Genomic DNA, 22,857 nt, shown 5'->3' with positions numbered 1-22,857 from the left:
TGGAAATTACTGGCACCTGCATTAAAAAAATACACACTTAAAAAAATTGACATGACATTTTAAAAGCAAATTTTCAAATTCAGGTGAATGTTTTAATATTAAAGTGGAGCAAAGGAATTTTAAATCATTAAATCAATCATTTAAATTGTTTGCACTGTAGTGGAAATGAATTAAATGTTTGTTTTTTAACAAATGTACATTTGATAAATATCACAATAGATTAAATCTTAGTGAAGGGAAGAAAATATTGAGGAGAAAAACCCACTATGTTGTTTTTTCTGATTTAATCTTACACCCTTGAATCATTACTAGTCCAGGCCCCAATGTTTTTTTCTATCATGTGGCCCTCGAGTTAATAAGTTCAACAACCCTGGGCTATTGAATGATACTGTCGGGGACCTTTTATCTTTTTCTTCTATGTGTACCAATAGTGCTTTATGATTCATTAAGTTTTTAAAGTGTAGTAATATACAGGTGACTTAATTTTAGAGCTAACAGTAAAACATGTAAAAATCCAAGTGTAATGTGTATATCAAGAATTGTAAAATGTCATACCTTGTAAAAAGGAAGCAAATGTATCTAGTCTGTGGAGAGAGGAGAGCAGCATTTGGAAGTTTCTGTACCCGCATCCCCATCCTTTGTCTCCCGGTGAGGAGCAGTAGTGGTCGGTTTCAGCGCTCAGCCACACGTGCACGCAATCTTTAGCCCCACTCTGATAGTACTGACACAAGGCTCCAATGATACCTAAGCACAGATTGAGACAAAAACCGCAAAAGGGGAAAGTTCAGTTCAGGGCTCTCTTTTGGGAATTTTGGGGACATCTCGCAAGTACAATATCAGTTTCCACTGCTACGCAGACGACACTCAACTATATCTTCCGTTGGAGGAAACTACCACACTAAACTGTGGAAATTTGGAGGCCTGCCTCATTGAGATAAAAGAGTGGATGTCACTCAATTTCTTGCGTCTTAACTCTGAAAAGACCGAAATGTTAGTCATTGGTCCATCTAAATGCCGTGACTTATTCTCAAAAACTGCTGTGCAAATGTCACATCACACACAGTGACTCAGTTAAAAATGTAGGTGTCATATTTGATCCTGATCTATCCTTTGAAATGCATGTAAAGAAAATTACTAGAACCGCTTTCTTCCATCTTCGTAACATTGCTAAAATCCGTTCTATTCTGTCTCAGTCTGATGCGGAAATTATAATTCATGCATTTGTCACCTCCCGTCTCGATTACTGTAATGCACTATGGTCTCCTGAAGTCTAGAATCAAGTCTCTTCAGCTGGTACAAAATGCCGCAGCGAGGCTTTTAACTAGGACAAAAAAGTACGATCACATAACACAGATTTTGGCTAACCTGCATTGGCTCCCAGTTAGCCATAGGTGTGACTTCAAGGTTCTCTTAGTATTGTACAAAATCATACATGGACTTGCTCCCTCTTATCTTTCAGATCTGATTTGTCCCTATGTCCCGGTCCGAAGCCTACGATCTGAGAGTGCCGGTCTTCTGGTGATCCCAAGAGCAAAGAAGTGTTCTGCTGGTTCGAGAGCGTTCTCCATCCGGGCACCGGTGCTGTGGAATGCTCTTCCCCCTGAGATCCGATCTGCAACCTCAGTGGAAATGTTTAAATCTAAGCTTAAAACTCACTTCTACTCCATAGCATATGAATAACCTACTCTTCTCGTCGGCTGAAAAATAGTCTGTGTAAAATAGTGTAATAATCTGTGAAGTCCTTTGAGACTCTTCGTGATTTAGGGCTATACAAATAAAGATGACTTGACTTGACTTGAATCTCATGCTCACAGCTCCTAAACGGACAGTGTGTATTATTTGACCGGGAAACGCCGATGTATTGTGTCGGGCAACTAAAAACGAGTGCTAAAAAGCTCAAAGAATTTAAACTCCAGGGACTCAAAGTGCAAGCTTTTAGCGAGGTCTTGAGTACTCGTGGCAGCAAGATGGCGCACAATCAATGTCAGCTCTCTCTAGGTGTGGCTCACCTTATGTCAAATAAATGCAAATGTTTGACCTACGAGTATTTTAACAAATGCACGTTTATATAATTGCTTGTATATTTGTATTATTTAAATCTATTTAATATACACACTGTCCCTTTAACAAACTGGATTTGTAGTGCAAGCAGATATAAATGCAATCAGCAACTTTATAAATAACAATCAGCAAAAAAGAAACAAAAAAAACTAATAAAAACGATTGAGAAAAATTGCAACCATTTTAGTTAGTACAGTCATACAACTGGTTTTGATCTATTAAGAAAATAATTGTGATTGTAGTAAAACAAAACAAAAAACTAGTTTTTTTTTCTTATTCTACATTTTTTGCAATTGCAAAGCTCTAAATAATCCCCAGTTTTAAAAAATGAGGAAATAGTGATAAGAATACTATCCATCTATCTGCCCTGGTCATATCCTCGAGAGGGCTGACCGACAGCAAGAGAAACACATACAAAAACAAAGAAAATAAAAAAGGGAAAAAGTAGCAACACACACAAAACTTTTTTGGACCATGGTCAACCCAAATGCGCAAACACCTAAACAAGTTAAACACCTCGGCACCTAAGTCGGTCATGCTTTTGTCCCTCCAAATGAAACGGGACACAAAAAAGCGGCCATGTCACTCGGGTCAGGGTGACACAACACACTATTCTTTTCAACAGCAGGGCCCGACAGCGTTCACTGGTTTAGCCCTGCCGCATCATTACGGTTGCCCTGCTCATCCCTTAGAACACGTCTAAACATCCCACTATCATGTTACAACACCTCTCCACTCATTCATTTCACCAACAAGAGCTCTAGCTTTAACTATTTTAGACCTCTTTCCTGCAGTGCACTCATAACACCATCCATCCACGTCATTCGTGGCCTTCCTCTTGGTCCCCTTCCATTTACTTCTGCTAAAGAATAATAAGAATAATACCCCCAATAGCAGGTGCCTTGTTTGGCTGACACCGCTATAGGTTAGTTAGTGTGTAAAAGGGAAAAGTGTGAAGCAGATTGTACTGTGCTTTGGGAGGTCTTCATTGACTTGAAAATGCAGACCATTTACATCAATTTAGATTTAATAATAATGAATAACAATATAAGAATAATAATTAAAAGTGTGCCATAATATTAGCCAACGGAGCAATGTTTTTTTCAGCGCACACAAAAGGTTTGGCAGCAGTTTGTCATTTACAGTCTAGAACGGTGTAACAATACATATGCATCATTACATACTCATACGATAATTGCATGGATTAAAACAGGGGTCGGGAACCTTTTTGACTCAAAGAGCCATAAAAGCAAAAAATATTAATTTTATTTTGGGAAAGAGCCACACCATATATTATGAGATTGCTAAACCGGCACCCCAGACAAAAGCTTAGTCTTCAGCACATTTATTTTTGATGATTTGATAAAAATTATGAAAAGAGAATAATGCCAGAGCCCCTGTCCCAAATTCAACAAACAGACCACTTTAAACTTGTCTCTTTCTTGCAATTAGTCAAGATCGGTTAAACTCCTTTTGACCCTTTTTTTCATACATATTGGTTTAAAACCAGATGCAAGCATTTATTTTGTAAAAACGTCACAACATTCTGAGAATAGGGAGCCTTATGTGCTTACCTTTGGCGAGAGATGGGAGGGAATGCTTGTACTTTTTGCATAGCTCCACCCGTCCCTCCCACTCACCCAATCAAATGACTAAGTTCTCTTCCGGTGTTTTGGCGTATTTACAGTTCTGTGGATTCATCATAAAGTATCTGAACACTGAACACAGATTATATAGTGAACTTTTAAATAAAGGATTCTTTAGCGTTGTACAGCCAAAACGAGGTTTTTTTCCCCCTTTTTTTGTGTGACACCTTGACTGTAAATTGTAGTGAAAAACGTGCCCTATATATACTGCGAAGTGTTACCTTTAGCTTTATTTAGCTTTGGTTTGGCTTTACGAGTACCTGAATAGGATAGACGATCCCGGTTTTGAACAAGATGGAGAAATTTTGCATGCAATCAAATTGGTCTCTGAGCCACAGATACTCATAGAAAGAGCCATATATGGCTCGCGAGCCATAGGTTCCCGACCCCTGGATTAAAAGAAGGAACTTTATGTGCAAAGAGTTCAGGCAATGTTGAAAAGCGGGTTTGGAACCACTAATCCATTATTATCTTGTAGGAACAGTTTTTCTTCACAGACAAATAAATTAAATTTTTGTGGATGTTGGGTATGAATAATAAATTATACAATGTCTAAAGCTCCAGCTCTTAGGATTCAACTTTTGAAAGCGCTGATTAACATGTCGCACCCACAGCTTTTGAGAACTTAATCTTGTTTCAAACTGTGTCAACTTGCAAATTAATATTCATACCCTGAGTTCTGGTCCTGCCATCATCAACACCGGAGGCAAGAGATTCCATCATCTCTACCCTCTTGCAATGAAAATCCGCAGGGGCCATGATGCCCTTAGCCACATCTCTCTCCATGGTCTGCTCCATTTGTGAGCGATAGCTGCCGCATCCATCCAAGCCAAACTGCCTCTGCACAGGAAACATACCACACACGACTTATTCGCAAGAGTGTTAAAAAAAGCACAGTAGAAAAATACAATGCAGATCGAGGAAAGCCTTTGTTCATTCTGGTTATAGGGTTAATTGGAAGACACTGTTGAAATTGTCTTGGTGTCAGCAACAAAACCAGCTAACAAACAATTTTAATCATATTCAAAATGTCACAGAAAATATCTCAATTTCTATACCCTCAGTAAACTTCAGACCTGCAACTTCTTGAATTCCTCCACCTCCAGGCGGTTCTCATTCTCTTTCCTCTCCTTGTCCAATTCCTGCTGAAGTCTCCAAGCCAGTGTTGCGTCGGAATCAGAGCTTCCTGCTGCAAAGGAAAACTGTAATTATGTGAAGGTTTATTTAAAGGGACAGTTTGTAATGTTTGCCTCCTAGTGGTACAAAGAAAACTTACATTCAGTAAAGTAAAAATACAAACAAAAAAAAAACAACAATTTGAACACTAGGCAAAACTACTTGAATTATCATACCAATGTTATTTGAGAAAAAAAAAAGGTTGAAAATGTGTATTTCTTTTACACAGTGGAATCTATACATTCAAGGAAACTGTGCGGGTCAGATGTATCGACATTTCGTTCTGTATACACGTGTACAAGAATGACAATAAAGTATATCTGAATCTGAATCTATATTTAGTAGTCTGTCGTCTTGTTGCTTGTTGAGGCACTGGTTTTCGTTCGCATGAGACAATAGTGCAATCTAATCGTCAAATATTAAACACTGGGGCTTTAAGGTGAATGTACCTCTCTTAGGAGATTCAAACAGTTTATATTATGGCTCAAAACTATAAAGATTCAATAATGCCCAAACGGCAAGATACCATGATACCTGTATATGTTGAGGTTATTGATACAATAAAACAAGCTCGGAATAATGAATACTGTACATCAGTTTTAATAAATATTTGCTGGTATGCTATATTTATGGAAGTCATAACCCCCACAGTGGCCAAAACATTCCAGACTAAAATGTGGTACAACTGCACTAATGAAATGCAACCTTAGCGTTCTAATGGGTTTTCATAATTCTATCAGTGATTTAAGGACAATTTTAAAACAATATGGCCCAATATACAGTGGAACCTCGGTTTTCGAACGCTTCTCAGTTCGAACAAATCGGTTCTCGACCAAAAATTTTGAGAAATTCTTGCTTCGCTTTTCGTTCAAATTGTAATTGAGGGTCAAACAGAGTTGCCGGATACACCGGAATGTTTGATGTTTGATCTTACATTACACATAGTCCAGTGTTTTTCCGAATTGCTCAGTCCACAATTGAATGGATTTGGGAGTACAGTCCATAAACATGCCCGATTAACGTCGCCGTCGACGATAAAGCTCCGTCGGGGTGTGCAAGCTGCTGTTTATTGATAGCAGCAGGCAGGAGATTTAGCGCTATGCTAACGTTAGCATCCGGTGAAACGGCTAGCGGTGGAAAGTAAACACCAAACACAAAGACCACAGTTAACTCTCCCAAGACAAAGAAGGGTCTGCACAATACTGCTAGAGACTCCCTATCGAGTGAGCAGTGTGTGTCAATGGTTCGGTTGCATTTAAGAAAGAAATAATAGCAAAATATGAAGAAGATGTGCGAGTTTCCCTTCTTTCAAGGGAATAGAGCATGGCTTCTGCAGACCACCACAAAGGTAAGAAATCCTATTCATAAATCTTTTCTTTATCCTTTAACCGCTCACCACTTGTTGTGGAGACCCCGGTGCTAAATGACGTGTAAACGACCTGATTTTTTTATTTTTACACGTTCATGTTAGCGTAATCTTTCATACGGAAGATTACGCTAACGCGAACGTACGATTAGCCTGGGTTAGCTTCATGTTTACGTTCATGGTAAGCCTTCAAGTATTTGGAACGGATTAAAATGATTTTACATTACTTTTAATGGCAAAAACAATTTTCGGTGATCGACCAAATCGGTTTTCGAACAGGGTTCTGGAACGGATTATGCTCGAGAACCGAGGTTCCACTGTAATATAAACAACCACACCTGTTACACTGTCTAAATGCAGTTCAACATGCTGCTGCAGAGAGGTGCCATCACTGCAAACAGTTGGACACATTGGGCAGTCTAGTTTCTCCTCTGAAAGAAGACATTGTGGAAACCTCATGTAAGTCCATAAACAACCTGTTGTAAGCTCTTGTGAGCTCTGTAACATTTTTAAATTAGAAAATAAATACCTCGGGCAGAGTTTTGTTCCAGCAGGTGTAACTCAACATGCTCGTGTAAGATACTGCTGCTGCTGAAGCTAATTGGACACATGGGGCAAGCGAATGGCCCTGTAAAAATACAATTACTCCAGTGTAAAACTCCTGAAATACTTCCAGTTAAAAAAAAAATTACCATTCTTTGGAGAACTTTTCTGTGGAAATAAATGTTCTTCATTTTCTATAGCAGGAGTGCTCATCCCAAAACCAGCTTTCACTCCGGGGCCTAAAGATGTTGAAGGGATGTCCAGAGTCCCCTCTTGTGGTATTACCCCTTTACTTTGTGTCAACATCGCATCAGTTCTTTGTATAAGTGTCAATGAGTCATTGGATGATCTGCAAGTTTTATCATCTAAATCTCTACCAAAGCTGCAAGTCGTCTGGTGATCTTCATATACTGTAATATTGGCACTGGTTGTAGGGTTACAGAATGTCGAGTCAGGTGGATTTTGGTAGTCTGGATGTGCCACACTTATGTGGTAACAAAGTTCATCATAGGACACTCCAGTCAAAGTACAAAGTGGGCAATGCATGTCATTTTCTAGGTGGCTAAGGAGCAGATGGGTTGTCATGTCCTCCTCCAATAGAATTTCTTGACTGCATATCTCACAGGTCAACATCACCACAACCTGGTAATCAAAAACAGAGTTGGGTAACTATTTTTCGAAATAAATCTAGAGAGCCTCGAAATGGGAAATCACTTTAACTCCACCTTAACTTCTGGTGTCACGAATTCACGACGAGGAAAACATGTTATTTGCAATTGACTGATGGATCACTGGGGAACGTTTGGATAAGTAAATACAAGATATTGAGCTGAATACTGACCAAATTCTATCTTTTCAAAAGATTCAACGTTCGGACGTCAAAAGGCAGCGAAATTCGTGAGAAAAAGGCTACGTGGTTGTATCAAATACGTTACACGGTGCTTGACGTAACGCTGCAAATATGATCAAGAGTTACGTCAGTGTTTGAAATAACGTTTGCCCGGACGCCCAGGGCGTGCATCTTTTACGTCGGGCGTACAACATACACAACGATGTCTGCCCGGGTGGCCGACATTTTTTGGCAAACATGTAACTACAAAAAAATCGACTTTGGCCTGGACGGATCTATTGACACTAACAAAGATGTTATATAACGAAATTGTGAATATGCTTGATTGCTATTAAGATTTTCGAGAAGGGTTGTTCAAACCTCACATTGTGTTTGCTGTTAAACGTCATATTGAAATATAATATTGTGAATGTGCTTGATTGCTGTTGAGATTGTCAAGATTGTTTTCTGTTATTAGTGTCAATAAATGTGTTCAAACCAAAAAAATCGTGTCCTCATGCGATACAGTAGGTAACCAATACAAGTGAGGGATAACCCTGGAAACAGGCTTAAACAGAATAGCTGTCCACATGTCACTTCTGATCAGAAGTTTAATATAACAAAGAACGTTCTAAAACGATTTACAGATTAGTAGTGAGCGCTGCAAATATGCGCGTTCTGGTCATACATGGCTCGGAATAAGGACGTCATTTTTCTGCTAGCCAACGCCAGAAAAGCCAAATGGCAACCTTACTTCCACATCGGCGCTGCAGACACAACTAGGAGAATCAAACAACGTGAAACGGCTCAACACTGAATAGTTGTAAGGCAAGGGCTACTCCACATATATATCTACTTACTGTGTAACGTGAATATAGCAATATAGGAATTAAGCGATATTTTTTTCATTAGTTATGACCAATTAAAGCAACAAAACCATGCACACAAAATCAAATGGTTTATTTTGCATATGTTATTTGTATTTATTCATTTTATAAACAAAGATTCAAATTTCAACGCCGGAAAACAATTGACAGCTGTCGGACATGACGAAAGGCTTGTTGACGCGCGGTGTTTTCTGGGAAACTTATCACCAGGACGCCATTTTCCTCTACTGACAGGGGAGGGCGATTTTGCAAGAATTCAATTTGTTTGACAATTCCATACATTTCCAAGCACTTCAAATATTGTTTGGGTAAGATATGCGTGCTTATATAAAATGTTTATTATGTTGTTATTGCTGTTAAATGCGTTTACGCCGGCGGCTGGGACTAGCTGCATCGGTCAGCAGCTAGCCCTGGTACTAAATAGCATGGATGCATAATAACCTCAATAAAATACGAAAACGTTTCAAGTCCAGTCAAACAAGCATACGTTTTAAGAAACGCAGTTGAAGTCCCGTTTGTTCGCTAACTGTTTTAACGAGTACATTTATCGTAACGAAAGATGTGCTCGAGCGCATCAAGCAATCCACCTAACCATTTGACTGCTCTGTTCATAGGGGTAATGTATGTCTCTGCAAGTAAGGCAAATTAGTACAAGTTCTTGGCAGTTTTACAGAAGACTACAGCTCGTTAGATGTTGTAAAAGGAGTTTGGGGTATATTTTATTGCATTGTATGTAGCAGAGAATTTCTCCATCCGCCTTTTTGCACTGGGGGGGCGCCTTCAGGACCGTAAAGCAGTGAAAACCCGGTGCGGATAATGCAGATGTTAATATAGTTTTTGGACCTTTGCCCACACTCCCCCAAAATTTAAAAAATTAGAAAGAGGAAAGTATGATGAGCTGAGATCATGAGTAAGTGAAACTATGAGGTAAGGGACGTTTTTTTTCCCAATGTAAACCCAATTTTTGGGTACATACAATTGACTCAGATCCCATCCACCCATCATCTTCACTGCTTATCCTCAGTAGGATCACAGGGTTGGTGGAGCAGCTATCAGCCAACGGAGCAATATCTTTTCAGCGCACTCGGCTATCTTCGGGAAGTGGGCAGGGTACATCTTGAACTGGTTGCCAGCCAGTTCTATGGCACACAGAAACAGACAACTCACTCGCTCAATCACACCTAGGGACAATTTGGACCTGCCAATTAACCTGACATGCATTTTTTTTGAATGTGGGAGAAAACCGAAGGGCCTGAAGAAAACCCACACAAGCACAAGGAAAACATGGAATTTCCGCACCGGAAGGCTAGTGGTTTGATTAGAACACATGAGCTCAAAACTGTGCTCCTGATGTGCTAACCACTCAGCTGCCATGCCGCCACATGACTCAAATTATTTCTAAGAAATATGTTGCATACCAGGCAGCACGGCAGCGCAGTGGTTAGCGCATGTGCGGCACAGGTCTGAGGTCACAAGATCAAGCTTTCCTGTGTGGAGTTTGCATGTGCTCCCCGTGCTGGCGTGGGTTTCCTCTAGGTACCCCGGTTTCCTCCCACATTCCAAAACATGCGTGTCAGGTTAATTGGTCAATCCAAATTGTCTCTAGGTGTGAATGAGCGAGTGAGTTGACTGTCTCTGTGTGCCCTGCGACTGGCTGGCAACCAGTTCAGGGTGTCCCCTGCCCACTGCCCGAAGATAGCTTGGATGGGCTCCGGCACCCCTGTGACCCTACTAAGGATAAGCGGCGCAGATATAGGATGGATGATTAATACCCATTCAAGACTCCCATAGCTTAATTATGGACGTTTTAAATGTGGTATTTATTCTCTTATTTAACTTATCCTTGACTTTGTTAACCTGCCCGACTTTTTAGACCATGGCAAGTCCAGGGAACGAGACCTGTAGGATGAAGAGCTACAAGAATAACGCCCTTAATACTCAAGAGATGCGTCGAAGGAGAGAAGAGGAAGGAATCCAATTGCGAAAACAGAAACGAGAGGAGCAGGTATATTAACCATAGTTCCTCACTTACTTTTTACTGAGGGTTAAATTATGACAATATCAACGATTTGCAGCATTTGTAAATATAGTGCTTGATTGATAAAACTTGAAGTGATTTGAGATTGGGTACTAATGCATTTTACAGTTACATGCTGCTGCTGGGTCTCTTTCACTCATTCAGTGCCAAGGACATGATAAGATGTTTGCAAGTTTTTAATCCTGGCCTTCATGAATGCGACAAGTTGTCTTTAAAAAAAACAAATACGTTACAAACAACAAAAACAATTGTCCCTGCTCCTTACAGTGCCTCATGGCTGTCTAATGATTTTGTATGATACGTGACCACAAGATGGCGGGAGTGACTAACATCGTCTCATGGTTGGTTCAGATCACTGTCCTCCTGTCTCCGGGACTACTGTACTTTTACTCACGTTTACTCACTTGTTGTGTATTGTGGTTATTGACAAGTCACGAATCTCGCCATTTGTTTAGATATTTGATTACTTTTTTTTTTTTTATCGGAGTGAGGGAACACAAATTAACTGACAAAAGTAATTCGTTGAAAAAAACAAAAGTATGTACAGTACAAAGTTTATCTAACCGTGCTGTCCAATTCTTTGAACTTACCCCTTTTTGCCATCAAAGTACATTTTTTGGGTGTTGTTTTTGTTTGTTTATGGCGTTCTTCTCTGACATCGAACACTTTCACAAAACCTCCCAACATTCAACTACAATTTACTCAAGATTCTTAAAAAGGTAGGGATTTTAAGCAGTGCATTCTATTTTTTATTTGATGGCATCCATTCCTGTATAGGTACAGAACTTATTTTGGCCTTCAAAAACAGTCATTTTCGTGAAAAATTGCTGTCATACAGCAATGGCAATTTGAAACATGCAGCCTACTCTGAATGAGTTAACTCTGGAAGACTCTATGATTACCTATTGAATTTTTGTTTTTCATTGCTATCATTGAATAAATGTCATAGGTAATTATATGCCAGTGACTTATCCAACAGATGTTTAAGAGAAGAAATGTGCTTTCGCCGTCCACTGAGGAATCAATGTCAGAATGTCCAATCCAGGATCCAGACATCAGTTCAACAGTACCTATTGCTGGGGTAAGTCTTACATATATGGTCCTAAATACATCATAAAGCCTTTGTTAAGTTACTTTTACATCATTTTTATATGCAATACTGTGTGTAATATTGCTGCTCTGTTTTATCCGACTGATTGCCACAGGATGGATTTATAACACCTGACATGATTCATATGATCTTCTCTGAAGATCCTGACCATCAGCTCATTGCCACACAAAAATTCAGAAAACTACTCTCCAAAGGTTTGGGCTTACTCTCCAGATTTTATAGTATCTGTTATTGTAATTAATGTACTCTACAACAAAATGAAAGTTTCAGCTGGTTTCATTTATACCAAACATATTTGGACTTTATGCTCATTTTCCCCTCACTTGTGCTCAAATGCAATTTTGTACTTTAGTATTGTTTATAAAAAATGATAAAGAAGTGTTCTGCTGTCCAAATGTTAGCAATAAAGTTTTTTGATATTTGAGTCTCACCACTTGAATAAGCACAGTTTTATTAAATTGTTCTGTTTTTAGAGCCCAATCCACCCATAGATGAGGTTATTGCTACTCCTGGGGTTGTAAATCAGTTTGTTGAGTTTCTGAAGAGGAGTGAAAACTGCACACTTCAGGTAAAAGAGCTTTGCCACTCACACAATGTCACACAAGTACTTAAAGTTCAATTACATAATGTTTCCAATTTGAAAAGTATTGCACCAGAACAAAGTCTAAAAGAGCAGACAAGTGTAAATTGTCTCTGTTTGTTTTCAGTTTGAGGCGGCCTGGGCTTTAACCAATATTGCCTCAGGCACTTTCCAGCACACTAAGGTTGTGATTGAAACTGGAGCAGTGCCTATTTTCATCGAGCTGCTGAATTCTGAGTACGAAGATGTACAAGAACAGGTTAGAACTTTTGCTCGCAAAGATAAGTGAATAATGCAATACATCCAAATTTGATATGTTGTTGGCTTGATGTTTAAAAAGCAAGAAACCAACAGATATTTGTCTACTATCTAAGTCTACTGTATAAGCACTAATATACACTAATACATGGGTGAAAATTATTTTTCTTGCGTGATTTTCTTTCAATAATACTGTTCGCCAAAGTCTCCTAACATTCCATACCAACAGAAAAAAAATGAATTGTCGGTATAGATTGTACATTTTAATTGGGACACTCCAAAATATTTCAAAAGTGTCTGAAATGTTTGAGTTTTTTCCTAAATTTCAAATATCAAGCTTAAAGAAAAAATTTGATTTTTTTTTTTTTACGCGGGCAGATGAAAAGTCATCAACAAGTGAACACATTTGTGAATTGAATGATTAATCATAGAGTATTTAGAACTTTTGTAATACAGGGTATTCAAAAATAATGTATACATACTTTGACATTAAATAACCTATACACTTTTGTTCTTGATTTCATATTTGATTTTTGGGTGTAAAAATGGCAGATACTGGTCCTATGTTTGTGCAAATGTTTATTTTCACATTTCCAGAATGTTTTTCAAAACATTTTTTTTTGCCCAACATCTGCACTTTTATTCCTAAAATAAAATCTGAAATAGAAAGTTGATTGCCTATTTAATGTCAAACCTGTATATGTTTTGTGGGACCCCATGTACAAGACTGACAAGACCGACTGCAGAAAGCGGTTCACCCACTGTCTCTAAAAACAAAATTTATCTGGGTTATGTCTCCTATAAACTTTGTTGATGAAATACACAAGCTCAACAACTGTATAAATGGCACTGTGGTGTGTTTCAGGCTGTGTGGGCACTGGGCAACATCGCTGGAGATAATGCAGAGTGCAGGAACTACGTACTGAACTGTGGCATCCTGCCTTCACTACAACAGTATGTTTTATTACTACTCTGAGCCCAGAACAAAAAAAATCAATGAGTGATGATAAAAATGCGTATATAATATTAATTCTGACATTTAACACAAATAAAAGGACAGAAAAAACATTATGAATATACCTTTTTCAAAAACCAATCTGTTGGTTGGTTGAATCCCTCTAACCACTACGGTATGTCTTGGGCAAGTACAGCCTGGTGGCACCCATCCCTAAATAAATATATATATATATATATATATATATATATATATATATATATATATATATATAAATATATAAAATTATAAATAAATATATACATATATATATAAATTACATAAATGCAATTAACTGTGAATCCGTAAAATGAAACTCGCTGCTATCACTTTTTTATGCTGCACATGTGTTGTCAGCAGGAATAGTTTTTTCAAATGAGGGGTTGGTCTTAAGTGTGTCCATGTTTTTATAATACTAGTCACTCACTGGTTGATTGGCATCGAAGTGCAAGATCTACCTGGTATGTCCGTGCATAGCCACAGCATCAGCCAATCATTACACCACAGAAAGCATATGGTAAACCCAGATGTCTAGGGATATCGCAGGTAATGTTTCACTGGGTAACAATTGCATGAAAGCCTTGATTGTCAGATTAAGTGGCACCTTAAGTGCGAGTTTTGTCTTGATGTAAATAGATATAATCACGATAGACACTTTAAAACATGATTTATTATAGTTTGTTGTTATTGCACTAAAAGATGCAAATAACACTCTAAATCTAGTTATATTTGTTTGACACAGATGGAAATGATGGGCAAAGTAATGTTATTCAACATGTTTTTCCATGCCAAAAGGCCACCAAAGTACAATACTTCACGTGCTTATTGTGTCTTGTGTCATACACGGCCTCTAGTCAAAACCAACTGATGCGCGAGGCTTCAACCCAATCTGCCTGTGGAATTTAGAATTCCCTTTGGGATCAAATAAACATGGAGCATTGGTCCCTTTTGTTTATAAACATTGTGTAAAGTGTTCCCAATTGTGTGATGTGTTTCTGCCTCGCCATAGTTTGTACCACAAATCTGGTAAATGAAAAAAAAAAAAAACAGCAAAATCACAACAGATAACAGCGTTAATTTATGGACTTGCAGTTTAATCAACCAATAGGAGAAAAGTGTAATAGGTGTCTCCGGGTATTGTACAAGATTTAGTCACAGCCAAATAATCGCCACCGTTTGCTTCTCCAGGCTACTCGCAAAATCCAGCCGTCTTACAACAACTCGAAATGCAGTTTGGGCTCTGTCCAACTTGTGCCGAGGAAAAAACCCGCCGCCAGATTTCGCAAAGGTCAGTTATAAAAACTGGATTGAAGAAAACTGAAATTGTGCTTCTTCTCATGTATTTTTCTTTATTTTTAGTGTGACTTAATCTTTGACATTAATATGTTCTTGTCCTTTTTTATTTGGCAATCAGGTGTCCCCATGCCTCAGTGTGCTTTCCAGGCTTCTTTTCAGCAGTGATCCAGATGTGCTAGCTGACGCTTGCTGGGCCCTGTCCTACTTGTCTGATGGCCCCAATGAGAAGATCCAGACAGTCATCGACTCTGGGGTCTGCCGAAGGCTGGTGGAGCTGCTTATGTAAGAAGCCTTTCACTTCAATCCATTTACAATAATTTCATATTCCATTTACAATATTTTTATTGCTTATGGTGCTACACCCAGCTCAACTATTAGTAGGAAAATCTCAACATAAAATATCAGTCACTCTAAACTTATAAAATGTACAGCAACTATACCATTTTTGAAAACTAAAACATTTAAATGAAAAGGAAATTACCGGTATGTATTATTTTTTGTTTCGCCCCACCAAAAGGGGGGCCAGGGAGGGTAAATCAGTGTTACAACTCTTGCTGTAGGTTTAATTTCTGTTATTGGATCCACCAACAGCATTCACTCATTTAGACTGTCAGGTATGTTACAGAATAAACCTACAATACAATAAACATAATTTACTTGACTTTCATTTCAAGTACCAAATAGAAAAATAAAGCATTGAAATTATATAGATAGATAGATAGATACTTTATTCATCCCCGGAGGGAAATTCACATTTCCAGCAGCATCCCTGAGCTGAGAACAATACAATAATAAAGCAAAAAGAATACAATATACAAATACCCAGTGTGACGTGCAAATGCCCACTGTAGCATGTTATATAGAATATCTAAATAGTGCTACACAGAATACATATTGCAATAAAATTCGGTAATATGCAATGTGGGCTTTTACTCTGCCGGGTAGAGTTAAAGAGCCTCATGGCATGAGGAAGAAAAGATCTCTTCAGTCCGTCCGTAGTACAAGACAGTGACAGCAGTCTGTCGCTGAAACTGCTCTTCTGTCTGGAGATAATGCTGTGTAGTGGATGCGATGGATTGTCCATGATTGACCGCAGCTTTTCCAGTGCCCGTCTCTCAGCTACTGTTGTTAGGCTGTCCAGATCTTTGCCTACAACAGAACTCGCTTTCCTAGCCAGTTTATTGAGACGAGAGGCATCCTTCTTCTTGACGCTGCCTCCCCAACACGCTGTCGCATAGAAGAGGGCGCTTGCCACAACTGTCTCATAGAATATTTTCAGGAGCTTTTTGCAGATTTTGAAGGAGGCCAGCCTTCTGAGGAAGTAAAGTTGGCTTTGCCCTTTCCTACATAGAGCTTCTGTGTTGGCAGTCCAGTCCAGTTTGTTGTCCAGCTGCACACCCAGGTATTTGTAGGTCTGGACAAATTCTACACATTCTCCTTTGATGGTTACAGGAATCGGGTGAGTTCTGGTTCTCCTGAAGTCCACCACCATCTCCCTGGTCTTGGTGGTGTTCAGGTGCAGGTGGTTTGCGTCGCTCCATCGGACAAAGTCCTGAATCAATTTCCTGTACTCCTCCTCCTGCCCATTTCTGATACATCCCACGATCGCAGTGTCGTCGGCAAACTTTTGCACATGGCAGGACTCAGAGTTGTACTTAAAATCCGATGTATACAGAGTGAATAGGAACGGAGAGAGCACGGTCCCCTGCGGAGATCCTGGGCTACTAACCACAGTGTCCGATGTACAGCCCCCCTGTTTCACATACTGGGGTCTGCCTGTCAGGTAGTCAGTAATCCATTCTACCAGGTGTGAGCTAACTCCCATCTCTGTCAATTTCCTACTCAGTAGCAGAGGCTGTATGGTATTGAAGGCACTGGAGAAGTCCAAAAATGTAATCCTCACAGCCCCCTTAGCCCTATCCAGGTGAGAGAGGGATCGGTGTAACATGTATACTATAGCATCCTCCACTCCCACCTTCTCCTGGCAGCAAATTCCTGTGAACTACCTTCTCTTTGCCCGTCAGGCAATCCTTGACTCTATAGACATTGAGATCAGGCTTGACTGATATGACTTCATATGGGGTCGACTCCCACTTATCTGCAACCTTGCGTTTCCCTGGGACACCTATGTTGGCGATCAACACCCGGTCTCCCACGACAAGGGGTGATCCTTTGGCCCTACGGTTGTACAGCTTGGCATGGCGAGTCTGTTCTCTGAGAGTATTCCTCCGTACAATCTGAGCAGCTTCATTTAGATCCTTCTTCAGATGGGTTACAAAGTCAGAGTAGCTGACAACAGCATCATTGGTACTAGCATGTTGAAACATGACATCGACAGGGACATTCACTATCCTAACTTCCCAAAAATGTTTGAACAGAACAACTACATTACCCATGAATCGCTGTACCACCGAAGTGCGGTCATGTGACTGGACCTAGTCAAAAGATTTGCGATCACAAAGACAGCAATATTAAACGGCTTAAAGTGACCAAAACAAATACGTTCTCACTGAAATAATGACCAGAACAGTCAAACTGGAGCAAAACGAAGGAGGACTTATTGGTGGCATTTCGCTTTGCTTGACGCTTGTTAGCGTTTTAAGTTCTCTTTTATGAAAGACGCGGCAGGCCAGAAAAAATGTGGTCTTTGGCCGTACCTGGCCGATGAGCCGGACTTTTGACATGCCTGACTTAAGGATCTAGGTCTTGATTCATTTGTCTTAAAATTTTCTTTCTGTAGTTATGCCCTGTCAGGTTTCCCGCTAACAGTCCTGCCTGTCTTAATTTCTGAATGTTTTGAGCAATTAAATGATTGTAGTCAAAGAAACGACAAGCTGCTTGGGAAAAAACCCCAGCCTCTACCTGTATTTTGCAAGTTTAGAATTGAAATGTTAATCTCATCTGGTACCATCTCGCTAAACAGCACCGACTGCTTGTAATCCTGTAAGACGACAGACTGATTACAGGTTTGAAATCATCTCTAATGCTAATTGCATTTATTTTTCTAAAAGAGACACACCTTTGCTTAACATGTCAGTGCAGTAATTCTAAGTTGGTAATGTTTTATGAGTCGTTTCATTTCTAATGTCATTTTCTGATTTTCAACATTTTAAAAAGAGATGACATTTGATTTCCTATATTTTAAGTGACAGGAATTCCATTTTGAGTTTCTCCTTGTTTCAACAATTGAATGGGAACTGTTTGTCTATGTCTGTACTCTGGTATTCTATGGTTAATAGTAATAATCAACATTTATTTTGGATCACCACATAATGGATTTTTGTCCCCAACGCAATTGTACTAGTGATAATTGATGATTATTGAATGTATTGGGATAAGAGGTCACGTTAATAGCCAAGACAATTGTTTTATTACTGTGTTTGTTCAATCACTAGGCACAGCGACTACAAGGTGGTTTCTCCTGCTTTACGGGCAGTGGGCAACATCGTCACAGGAGACGACATTCAGACCGAGGTCAAGCCCGACACTTTATGAGGCTCATGCAAACTGGATTTGTTACTTTTATCTGACCAATTTTGGTTCATGTTCTTCTATTATTCGTCATCACAGGTGATCTTGAACTGTGCAGCGTTGCCCTGTTTACTGCACTTACTAAGCAGTCCCAAGGAGTCCATCAAAAAGGAAGCGTGCTGGACTGTGTCCAACATCACCGCTGGAAACAGAGCTCAGATTCAAGTAAAAGCTGCCTGAAAGAAAAGAAAATTTGTTTCCCCTTCTTTTAAGGCATGTTCAAATTAACGTGTTGCTGACACTTCTCTTGCCAGAGTGTGATTGATGCCAACATCTTTCCGGTACTGATTGAAATTCTTCAGAAGGCAGAATTCAAAACAATGAAGGAGGCTGCATGGGCGATAACCAATGCCACTTCAGGCGGTACTCCTGCACAGATCAGGTTGCTTTATTTTCTTCCATGGTTATCTTTTTAAACATGTCAGTTGTAAATAAATGTGTTTGACTCCATGACGTTCCAATTGTCTTCGAATAGATACTTGGTTTCTCTGAACACGATCAAGCCTATGTGTGACCATCTCACCGTCATGGACTCAAAGATCGTGCAGGTCTCATTAAATGGTCTGGAGAACATTCTCCGACTGGGTGAACAGGAGGCCAAGAAGAATGGAACAGGCATCAACCCTTACTGTGCACTTATCGAGGAAGCATACGGTACAGTGATACAAATTAGTACACTGCTGGCACAATAGGGTAGTGTTACAAATAATAAAAAAATGCTATTACACTCACTGGACATATAATTTTTAGTTTGTATTCCATCAAGACTTATAACTAACGCTTTGACTTGATTCATTTAGTTATCAGATTTGAAACTACCGTATATACCCGCATATAAAAATACAAAAGATCAAAGCGGCGCCGCCACGAGCGGCTGCCTTTTCCAGCAGCTGCCCTGTTATCTCTCACTTTTTGTGATTTATTGTTTTATTGTCTGCTCCTATCTTTGGTGTTTTTCTTCCCGTTTTGACAACTACACTATGTATTACTTCTATCCTATGGACATGGGTTTTAGCGCACAAAAATGCGTTTATTTAAGGAATCAACTCCTTGCCCTGAAGAATTCTCGTGCCGGCGTGATGAAGGGGCCTATCGTGGAAGAAGAGCTGCAGCTAGCGAAGCGGCTAGCGGCGTTGTAAGTCTTCGGTACCATCCGTAATCATGGTAAATGCGAACTCACGACCAAATAAGATCATCGAGTGCTGGTGGAAAACATCGAAGCGCACAAGGAGCGCAGTTGCTGTGTTTTGCGGAAACGTGGCTCACGTTTAGCATTCCGGACGCTAACGTGTAGCCACCCGGAGCTATCCGGCTTCAACGCCGCTATACAGAGACACGAAAGCCGGGGGGAATCGGAGAGGAGGCGGACTTGCTAACACGAGGTGGTGTATCCCTGGATTTTCACAAAGAAAAGATTTCCATCTGCCGCAGGGATATCGAACTTTTGGACTAGCGTGACGTCATCCACTCCGCTACAAGCACCCCTAGGGAATCATGTTAATCTGTTAATAAACAACGGGTTAGACTGCTGGAAGTGTGAATTTCCCTACGGGGATGAATAAAGTATCTATCTATCTATCTATCAGCTCACACCCTAAAACTGCTTTTAAAAAGCCAGAAATTAAAATAAATATAAGAAGATATGTACACCAACCTGTGGAAGCAGTGATCCCTTTTCATGTTTCTCAGCTTGTGCAATCTTGAGAGCTTGCAAACAAACACTTACCCGAAACACTCCATATCCATTTTTCTCTGGGCTTCAAACCACTCTAATATCTCCTCCATTTCTGGGTGCTGTCCATGTTTTGATCCGCTGTTAGTAGTTTTGGCCTCAAATGGGAGTTTCCAGTGATCCTTTTGCCATCAGCTGATGTTTTTTTATGTACATGAAACTTTCTTGCTCTTCCAGTATGCTCGTTTCTTTAGCAGCCTTTATCACTTTTGGCTTTAAGTCGGCAGTATAGGACATTTTATTTTCTCTAGGCATGGTGTATTGCAAAAATAGTTTTTCAGATGAGATAACCAAAATTCTGCATACTTTTACAGTGAGCTCTTGGCAGTGTGCTCATGTTTGGACCATTGTTTGCACGATGGTTTAATGTTCCTCGATAAGCCACTCCCCTCTTCCCACGCGCTTAGCTACTGGTGACGCATAAATCTGCACATAAAGCCGACCAGTGGATTTCAGTATTTTATAATAATAAATTAAGCTCATTTGTGATAAAAATGTGGTAAAAGTTTTGTGTCAAACATCTGTATTTAACACAAAATACGCCTATTCGTTTCTGGTAATTAGATAATTTTAGTTCTGTCAAAAACAACGTAAACAAATTTAATTATAATGTTAAAGTAACTTCTCTATAATTTCATAGTCAAAGTTTTGACTTTAAGAAATGATTTCATCTATAATTTATGTTGTGGAAATAATATTTCGAAATGACAGTCTCACTTGCTGCACTGCAACTAGCTGCCTAATTAGTGCTATAAAAGCTTTGAATCTTTATTTTTTTAAAACTGCTTTACTTTAATGTAAAGCTTTCAACCTGATTTAGCTCTTAAGTTAAATCTTAACAACGGCTAAAAGCGTTATGTTTAAACTAATATAAGACTGAGCAAATTTAAGTCCAGGTAATCTACGCCATTAGATTATACTACAGTAATTGAGCAATTTCAATTACCACAATGCCCTTGTCCTTATCTTTAATTTTCTATCACTGTGTTATGTAAAGATATTAAGGCAAGGGAGATCGTTCTTAATTCATTGTCACTTCATTAGGTATCCTTGTTACCACTACAGAAAATTTATTTCCTAATTAGAGTAAAAAATTAAGTATTTGGTTACCAATGTTGACAATTACAGGCCCCTCGAATAGCTTCAAATGGGAGAACTTGCTCAATTCGTGATAGACATATATATAATTTTGTTGAACCTTTTTGTTTCATTCAGGCTTATTACGAACAGATTTTCCTTGGCTAACCTTTCAATATGTGCTTGCGCATCAGGCTTGGACAAGATCGAATTCCTGCAGAGTCACGAGAATCAAGAGATCTACCAGAAGGCCTTTGACCTGATTGAGCACTATTTCGGCGTGGACGAGGAAGATGCAAGCCTGGCACCGCAGGTGGACCAAGGTCAAGGCCAGTTCATCTTTCAACAGCAGGGAGGACCAGTGGAGGGCTTCCAGCTTTAACATCATCGTACATCGAGTGCTCCATAATATTTTCCCAGTCCTGACTTAACCTGTCCTGGGTCGGCTTCACATACTCTCCTAGATAAAACAATTTCTCAAATGAAGTTGAGATGTGTGAATGTGAGAGCATTAGTCTCATTGATTCTTCACTGATGGTGAATAAGCCTGTAAGGGGTGGTTGTACCTGCACTAAGGTAAAGGAACATTCAGTTTTTATATAGTCTATATTTTGGTTTCCTTTGATTAGTGTAATATAAAATCCAACAGTACTTACAATTGGAAAACAATCTCATAGTTCACATTCATATCCCTCTAGAAATGTGAATTTACGTCTTCAATCATTATCATATGGGGGGAGGTCAAATTCATCAGTGTTCAGGGACTATTTGATTCTATTTTGTTGCTTGAAGACAAAACAGGTACTGGACGTCAACACCGTGCAACTTCACGGTGCCCCTTCTTAATGGACAATCGGGTGGGTTATTTTCTTATTTATTTGTCTCGGGAGATTTAAGTCCTTCTGTTATTCCAGTGTTTAGTTGAGGCTGATATTTCCTCTTGATAAGTTTTCTTCCTTCCCATTGTTGAAAAAAAATCGCTGCCTGTGATGCATCCTGCGCAAAGATTTGGTTCAAGCATCGTAGCAACGCATTCTATGTGAATTGATTGCCAAGGGTTGATCTGGAAGGGGATGTCATACATATGTGGAAGAAAGTGGGTCAACTATTTAAATGGCAGTGGGATGTCTTTGTTCAAAGGTGTAGTGTTTACAGTCATGACTGCTTGATACCTCAATAATAAGAATGAGGTTCACCTACTCTGAACTTGTATGCGCTTTTCTTTTGCTTCATATTGGGAAGCGGTGGTTTAAATTGTGTGACAGAAGCACAGTGTTAGATTTTTTTTCTATTCAATGCGATCTGCCCCCTACCATTCTTTACCCTCTTTCCCTGCACAGAAATGCACAATTGATTACTTCAATGTTAAATGCCGATTAATAATCGGTGAACAACAAGAAATGATTTATATTTACATGGGAATATTTGTAATGCAGAAGTTTTCATCGAGCACATTCAACTGTGTAGTTTTCTAATAATCCTGGTTTGTACAATCTTGTTTTTCATTTGTTTTATTAGTATATTATCTGTTTGCTGTGTCGTGGCTCTGAGTAGAAATCCTCCTAGAGCGCCAGTTGTCTGTGTACAGGCGCGACATATCACACAGCCACTCTTGGATTTAAGAAACTTGAGTTAACAAGGCCAGAAGTGAAGCTGTATCATGGTCCCGGCAATGCCTGTGTCCGAAAAACACATACGGTCTGGTGAAATTAAATTGACCCCTTGGATCATA

At 39.4% G+C, this 22,857-nt stretch overlaps 2 protein-coding genes across 6 annotated transcripts in view; one reads left to right on the top strand and one right to left on the bottom strand.

Moving 5' to 3' along the window:
* zup1 (zinc finger containing ubiquitin peptidase 1) overlaps positions 1–11,471 on the bottom strand; it is a 17,123-nt gene extending 5,652 nt beyond the window's left edge. The window contains exons 1-7 of one of the 4 annotated variants that reach the window (XM_088326254.1): positions 11,449–11,471; positions 6,942–7,434; positions 6,779–6,877; positions 6,588–6,680; positions 4,784–4,896; positions 4,379–4,547; positions 556–744 (exon numbers count right to left, since the gene is read on the bottom strand). In XM_088326254.1, coding sequence (XP_088182380.1) covers positions 556–744; positions 4,379–4,547; positions 4,784–4,896; positions 6,588–6,680; positions 6,779–6,877; positions 6,942–7,425 — 1,147 coding nt within the window. In that variant the 5' untranslated portion in view covers positions 7,426–7,434; positions 11,449–11,471. Of the gene's footprint in view, positions 1–555; positions 745–4,378; positions 4,548–4,783; positions 4,897–6,587; positions 6,681–6,778; positions 6,878–6,941; positions 7,435–7,517; positions 7,679–8,375; positions 8,503–11,448 lie in introns of those variants that run through there. The other 3 variants (XM_088326253.1, XM_088326252.1, XM_088326255.1) reach the window with 3 other exon arrangements.
* On the top strand, positions 7,450–22,857 carry kpna5 (karyopherin alpha 5 (importin alpha 6)). Of its 2 annotated transcripts, none has more exons than XM_088326257.1 (14): positions 7,450–7,602; positions 10,382–10,513; positions 11,526–11,627; positions 11,752–11,851; positions 12,131–12,225; positions 12,365–12,496; positions 13,361–13,449; positions 14,678–14,777; positions 14,904–15,067; positions 18,181–18,259; positions 18,356–18,481; positions 18,571–18,698; positions 18,792–18,970; positions 21,320–22,857. In XM_088326257.1, the coding sequence occupies exons 2-14, from the start codon at positions 10,385–10,387 to the stop codon at positions 21,505–21,507; spliced, it is 1,611 nt and encodes a 536-aa protein (XP_088182383.1). In that variant the 5' UTR covers positions 7,450–7,602; positions 10,382–10,384; the 3' UTR covers positions 21,508–22,857. The 2 variants fall into 2 exon arrangements, with proteins under 2 accessions (XP_088182383.1, XP_088182382.1); XM_088326256.1 differs by lacking the exon at positions 7,450–7,602 and adding an exon at positions 8,650–8,816.

Source organism: Urocampus carinirostris, chromosome 2, assembly GCF_059441175.1.
Source record: "Urocampus carinirostris isolate Australia breed hairy pipefish chromosome 2, RoL_Ucar_1.0, whole genome shotgun sequence".
Lineage (NCBI taxonomy): Eukaryota > Metazoa > Chordata > Actinopteri > Syngnathiformes > Syngnathidae > Urocampus > Urocampus carinirostris.
This window is presented reverse-complemented; position numbering and strand designations above follow the sequence as displayed.